At 35.7% G+C, this 7,948-nt stretch overlaps 1 protein-coding gene across 1 annotated transcript in view; it reads right to left on the bottom strand.

Annotated features, from left to right (window-relative positions):
- Window positions 1-480: 480 nt before the first annotated feature.
- The window catches only part of LOC311077220 (F-box/LRR-repeat protein 3-like), a 12,248-nt gene continuing 4,780 nt past the window's right edge, over window positions 481-7,948 (bottom strand). Inside the window, exon 5 of the mRNA XM_084139044.1 lies at window positions 481-3,440. Coding sequence (XP_083995170.1) covers window positions 2,800-3,440 — 641 coding nt within the window. The 3' untranslated portion in view covers window positions 481-2,799. The remainder of the gene's footprint in view (window positions 3,441-7,948) is intronic.

The following is a 7,948-nucleotide window of genomic DNA, read 5'->3' as shown; positions in this document are numbered from 1 at the left end:
TGAACCAATCAGTCGAGAGCAGAATAAGCCTTTATTGAACTTTTCTGACTTTTTTGAAAACTGTAAATTAAATTATTTTATTTAAAAAGAATTTTTCAGACTTTCATCTAAACAAACACAATAAAATCAGTTTAATTTTTAATAGAATTATTTTTATAGAATTAACCATTTAAAAAACAGTTCAGTATGTAAACCGGTGCACCAAACCTATAATTGAAGAGACTGAGTGATAACAAAATCAGGAAACACATTAGTTTGTCATTTGTTGCTACAACAATCCTTTATTATATCAAGGACATGATTGAGTCTGTCAGGAAAGAAAAGGACGAGCCGTTCTCCATATCAGCTCAAACACGACAAACATCAACTCTGATTGTAAACCTCAGATTTATTAAGTTTCAGCCTGAAACCTCTTCAGAATATTAAACACATCTTTCCTCCTCTAATGTGAAACGTCACCAATAACACAAACTGAAGCGCTTCTTACGTTCACAAATTTATTCCAAAACAACAACAGAAACATTTACACCACACTGGTTTGTCTCTTTTATAGATAAATTTCTATACATTTATATTCATAAAAACGATAAAGCAATTAAACGCCACAAGCTTATATAACTATTCATTTAATGCAAAGAAAATAACATTATAATAATTATTATCATCAGGAGAAATATTGACAACCGATAATCTCATATGTACATTTCTAAAATATATTTCTATATAAAGTGCAGGAGGAAATGTGAATCTGTGTCTGTAAAGTATTGCTTGAGAACTAACGAAGCGTTTCCATCATCAACAGAAACGAGCGACGCGATCACATGACTGAGTCGGCGAGTCTGACGCCGTGAACTCAGAGCTAATCACGTGTCGGATCAGAAACAACTCGTACTGATCCTCCAATCAAACATTCACACTGATTTCCTCCAGCGACTGCGATAAAAACTACAAAACACAAGAGCTCATGACATCATCATCATCATCATCATCATCAGGGTTAGAAATGAACTTTTTCACTCACCGGCCAATTTGGCTACAACATTTTTAAGTTACCGGCCATTCAGAACTTCTACTAGCCAAAAGAAAAAGAAAAAATGAAATGAACCAGATTAACTACGTCACAGCACATATATAAATATATATATATAAAATAAAATGTGGATTTCATACATTGATTTCTTTTCAAACTAAATCCTGTCATCTCCTCTTCCTCTTTCATCCTCATCACCACACGTGTGTTTTATGTGGACGGATTGATACAGGACAGAGAACATCAGAACATGTGGATGTTGGAAAATAATAATGTATTTTCTGTTCAACAAATGCTTTTTAATCTCCGCTTTTGCTTCAATGCGTTATATGTTGCGTATGACGTGTGTGTTCAAGTAAGCAGATATGAGCAGATTCTGAGCAATACGCTGTATTTAATATTTCATGAGGACTCACGAGTATATGCACTAACTTCTTCTTTACACGAACTTCCCCAGCAAAGTGAGTAAACGTAACAACACGCCACACTGGCTCGTGATTTGACAGCGTTTCCCGCCACAGATGATTTTAACCCACATTTGGCAGGTGTTCATTTCAAACCCTGATCATCATCATCATCATCATCATAGCTTTAAGATCAGGAAATGTCAACTGGACTGACGAACCCTTGGGGAAACGAGCACTAGATTCAGATTAACGGTTCGCAGTGTTTTCTGATGTCCAATATGAGAGAGAAGAAGCCGAACACGTGATCAGAACCGACGAGCTGAGACTTCATTAGGTAAAGGTGCTTGAAGATCCCGGATCGCTTTTCCCACCTTCATCCTCCACAAGCTGACGACACGTACATTTACACACACACACACACACACACACGTTCAGTGAGTTCAATATCTCAGTTCCAAAACGATTGGTCAGTTGTCATTAATGTCAGACTGTACGACAGTCAAGACGCGTTAAGAACGGAGTTTTCCATCATCCATCAGTGACGCGTGCGGTGCTGTGAGCCTCGTCACACGCGGGATTGAAGCGCCGGCTACGAAGAAATCTCTAACGTTAATTTTGGTCACGGCTTGTCTTGAAAAATGAAGATAATATGACGTAGGAGAATCACTGCAGGACTGAGTCAAACCTTCTGACACGGTCAAATTTGATCGCAACGGTCATTAATCGGCTGTCGGTGAACATGACAAACTAACGATCGAAGACTTCAGATTTTAGCCTAGGATCAGAGGAATCTTTTAGGATGTGCAAAATTTGTCTCAGACGGCCAAATTGTGACCAAACAGGCTGTGATTATTTTATGTGCAGCGTGTCAGTGAAGTACGGCTCTGTGATCGGTAGTAAATGCTCCATCTGAACACCAGAGGGCGTCTCACTCACACACACACACACACACACACCCTATCTGTATCTGAATAAACAGAAGATTGAACCGCTTTGATTGATTAAACACGACTAATAAACACACGACTGCCTTATTCTGTGTCAGAAGCTCATCATCTCCCAGAAGGAGGAGCTCAGCTGTCCTTATGAAGTGAGTTTGGAGGAAAAGCATGTTATAAATGTCGTCTTTTTTTGGACAAGAGGGTCAAAAACGCTTCTCATGTCTGGAAAGATGTTTGACGCGCGTTTCGTTTTCAAATGCACGTTATAAGCGACTCGAACTCGCAGCGTTTACTGAGCCGTACGTCACTGACAAGCTGCACATAACTAATAATCACAGCCTTTGCCAGTTCATAATCGCGATGAGCCAAATCGGTTTAAGTGCGATTACATGGAAGTCGTGCAGGCCTAGCATGTCTCCGGCTACCAGGTGGGCATCATGTCGGGGAACCAGACCCGGCCCAGGTGTTTGGACACTTCCCAGTGGATGTCGTCCAGCCCGTACTGGTTGTCGGGCATCAGGACCTCCTCCATGATGGAGAGCTGCGAGAGCCGTTTGCCACACATCTTCACGAACTCCACGAACGCGCTGCAGGAGACCTCGCACTCGCCCAGGCCGATGGCCGACAGGTGTTTGCAGCGCTCAGCGATGCGGATCAGCTCCTCGTCTAGCGGGCGCAGGCCGTTAGCACACACCACCAGCTCCACTAGCCGCGGGCACGTTAGCCCCACGCGGCCCAGAACCTCCTTACTGACCGAGCGGCCGAAGTACAGGTGCGTCACGGGCACCTCGTCGCGGAAGAACGGCCCGAACTCGTTCTCGTACAGGAAGAAGTACATGACGAGGTTGAACTGGGGCGAGTGGCGCACCATGGCGTCCCAGCTGCTCTTCTTGATGGAGTGGAAGGTCTGGCCCGGGGTCTCGCTCACCACGTCGATGCGCAGGTGCTCCAGGTGAACGTGACGCTCCGACGACAGCGCTAGCAGAAGCTCGTCGCTCAACAGGTGGTAGTTTAGCGCTAGCTCGCGCAGACCGTGACACTGATCCGCCACACACAGGATTCCTGCAGAGAAAACACGCTCCGTTAGCTCAAGCTTTAAAGAGCACCTGTGATCTGTCTTTAGTGTGTCATGTTGCTGTTTCATAGGGTTGGGAATCGGATACTTGTTCGATTCCTTCGATCGATTCCTTTGTGAGCATTTCAATATGACTTTAAACCATTCAAGTGCGAGAGACTCTGTTTTCTGTCTTCATGTGTATCAGTATATTGGATCAGTGCAGCTCTTAAAGTGACAGCAGCCTAATATTCCTCTCTATAATAACACTAATATTCCCGCTCTATAATAACATTAATATTCTAGCTCTATAATAACACTAATATTCTAGCTCTATAATAACACTAATATTCCCGCTCTATAATAACACTAATATTCCTGCTCTATAATTCTAATATTCCCGCTCTATAATAACACTAATATTCCCGCTCTATAATAACACTAATATTCCCGCTCTATAATAACACTAATATTCTAGCTCTATAATAACACTAATATTCCCGCTCTATAATAACACTAATATTCCTGCTCTATAATTCTAATATTCCCGCTCTATAATAACACTAATATTCCCGCTCTATAATAACACTAATATTCCCGCTCTATAATAACATTAATATTCTAGATCTATAATAACACTAATATTCTAGCTCTATAATAACACTAATATTCCCGCTCTATAATAACACTAATATTCCTGCTCTATAATTCTAATATTCCCGCTCTATAATAACACTAATATTCCCGCTCTATAATAACACTAATATTCCCGCTCTATAATAACACTAATATTCCTGCTCTATAATTCTAATATTCCCGCTCTATAATAACACTAATATTCCCGCTCTATAATAACACTAATATTCCTGCTCTATAATTCTAATATTCCCGCTCTATAATAACACTAATATTCCCGCTCTATAATAACACTAATATTCCCGCTCTATAATAAGATTAATATTCTAGCTCTATAATAACACTAATATTCCCGCTCTATAATTCTAATATTCCCGCTCTATAATAACACTAATATTCCCGCTCTATAATAACACTAATATTCCCGCTCTATAATAACACTAATATTCCTGCTCTATAATAACACTAATATTCCTGCTCTATAATTCTAATATTCCCGCTCTATAATAACACTAATATTCCTGCTCTATAATTCTAATATTCCCGCTCTATAATAACACTAATATTCCTGCTCTATAATTCTAATATTCCCGCTCTATAATAACACTAATATTCCCGCTCTATAATAACACTAATATTCCCGCTCTATAATAAGATTAATATTCTAGCTCTATAATAACACTAATATTCCCGCTCTATAATTCTAATATTCCCGCTCTATAATTCTAATATTCCCGCTCTATAATAACACTAATATTCCCGCTCTATAATAACACTAATATTCCCGCTCAATAATAACACTAATATTCCCGCTCTATAATAACACTAATATTCCCGCTCTATAATAACACTAATATTCCTGCTCTATAATTCTAATATTCCCGCTCTATAATAACACTAATATTCCCGCTCTATAATAACACTAATATTCCTGCTCTATAATTCTAATATTCCCGCTCTATAATAACACTAATATTCCCGCTCTATAATAACACTAATATTCCCGCTCTATAATAACACTAATATTCTAGCTCTATAATAACACTAATATTCCCGCTCTATAATAACACTAATATTCCTGCTCTATAATTCTAATATTCCCGCTCTATAATAACACTAATATTCCCGCTCTATAATAACACTAATATTCCTGCTCTATAATTCTAATATTCCTCTCTATAATAACACTAATATTCCTCTCTATAATAACACTAATATTCCTCTCTATAATAACACTAATATTCCCGCTCTATAATAACACTAATATTCCCGCTCTATAATAACACTAATATTCCCGCTCTATAATAACACTAATATTCCTCTCTATAATAACACTAATATTCCTGCTCTATAATGACACTAATATTCCCGCTCTATAATAACACTAATATTCCTCTCTATAATAACACTGATATTCCTGCTCTATAATAACACTAATATTCCTGCTCTATAATTCTAATATTCCAGCTCTATAATAACACTAATATTCTCGCTCTATAATAACACTAATATTCCTGCTCTATAATAACACTAATATTAACACTAATAACACTAATATTCCAGCTCTATAATAACACTAATATTCCCGCTCTACAATAACACTAATATTCCCGCTCTATAATAACACTAATATTCCCGCTCTATAATAACACTAATATTCCTCTCTATAATAACACTAATATTCCCGCTCTATAATAACACTAATATTCCTGCTCTACAATGACACTAATATTCTCGCTCTATAATAACACTAATATTAACACTAATAACACTAATATTCCAGTTCTATAATAACACTGATATTCCCGCTCTATAATAACACTAATATTCTATAATAACACTAATATTCCTGCTCTATAATTCTAATATTCCCGCTCTATAATAACACTAATATTAACACTAATAACACTAATATTCCCGCTCTATAATAACACTAATATTCCCGCTCTACAATAACACTAATATTCCAGCTCTATAATAACACTAATATTAACACTAATAACACTAATATTCCTGCTCTATAATAACACTAATATTCTCGCTCTATAATGACACTAATATTCCCGCTCTATAATAACACTAATATTCCCGCTCTATAATAACACTAATATTCTCGCTCTATAATAACACTAATATTCTCGCTCTATAATAACACTAATATTCTCGCTCTATAATGACACTAATATTCCTGCTCTATAATGACACTAATATTCCTGCTCTATAATAACACTAATATTCCTGCTCTATAATAACACTAATATTCCTGCTCTATAATAACACTAATATTCTCGCTCTATAATAACACTAATATTCCTGTCTATAATAACACTAATATTCCCGCTCTATAATAACACTAATATTCCTGTCTATAATAACACTAATATTCCTGCTCTATAATTCTAATATTCCCGCTCTATAATAACACTAATATTAACACTAATAACACTAATATTCCTGCTCTATAATAACACTAATATTCCTGCTCTATAATGACACTAATATTCCTCTCTATAATAACACTAATATTCCCGCTCTATAATAACACTAATATTCCTGCTCTATAATAACACTAATATTCCTGTCTATAATAACACTAATATTCCTGCTCTATAATTCTAATATTCCCGCTCTATAATAAGACACTAATAACACTAATAACACTAATATTCCTGCTCTATAATGACACTAATATTCCTGCTCTATAATGACACTAATATTCCTGCTCTATAATGACACTAATATTCCTGCTCTATAATAACACTAATATTCCTGCTCTATAATAACACTAATATTCCTGCTCTATAATAACACTAATATTCCTGCTCTATAATGACACAAATATTCCCGCTCTATAATAACACTAATATTCCTGCTCTATAATAACACTAATATTCCTGCTCTATAATAACACTAATATTCTCGCTCTATAATAACACTAATATTCCCGCTCTATAATGACACTAATATTCCTCTCTATAATAACACTAATATTCCCGCTCTATAATAACACTAATATTCCTGTCTATAATAACACTAATATTCCTGCTCTATAATTCTAATATTCCCGCTCTATAATAACACTAATATTAACACTAATAACACTAATATTCCTGCTCTATAATAACACTAATATTCCTGCTCTATAATGACACTAATATTCCTCTCTATAATAACACTAATATTCCCGCTCTATAATAACACTAATATTCCTGCTCTATAATAACACTAATATTCCTCTCTATAATAACACTAATATTCCTGCTATAATAACACTAATATTCCTGCTCTATAATAACACTAATATTCCTGCTCTATAACACTAATATTCTCGCTCTATAATAACACTAATATTCCTGCTCTATAACACTAATATTCCCGCTCTATAATAACACTAATATTCCCGCTCTATAATAACACTAATATTCCTGCTCTATAATAACACTAATATTCTCGCTCTATAATAACACTAATATTCTCGCTCTATAATAACACTAATATTCCTGCTCTATAACACTAATATTCTCGCTCTATAATAACACTAATATTCTCGCTCTATAATAACACTAATATTCTTGCTCTATAATAACACTAATATTCTCGCTCTATAATGACACTAATATTCCTGCTCTATAATGACACTAATATTCCTGCTCTATAATAACACTAATATTCCTGCTCTATAATAACACTAATATTCCTGCTCTATAATAACACTAATATTCTCGCTCTATAATAACACTAATATTCCCGCTCTATAATGACACTAATATTCCTGTCTATAATAACACTAATATTCCCGCTCTATAATGACACTAATATTCCAGCTCTATAATAACACTAATATTCCTGCTCTATAATAACACTAATATTCTCGCTCTAT

Source organism: Abramis brama, assembly GCF_963993115.1.
Source record: "Abramis brama genome assembly, contig: SCAFFOLD_96, whole genome shotgun sequence".
Classification (NCBI taxonomy): domain Eukaryota; kingdom Metazoa; phylum Chordata; class Actinopteri; order Cypriniformes; family Leuciscidae; genus Abramis; species Abramis brama.
The sequence above is the reverse complement of the archived record's forward strand: the minus strand, read 5'-3'. Positions and strand labels throughout refer to the sequence as shown.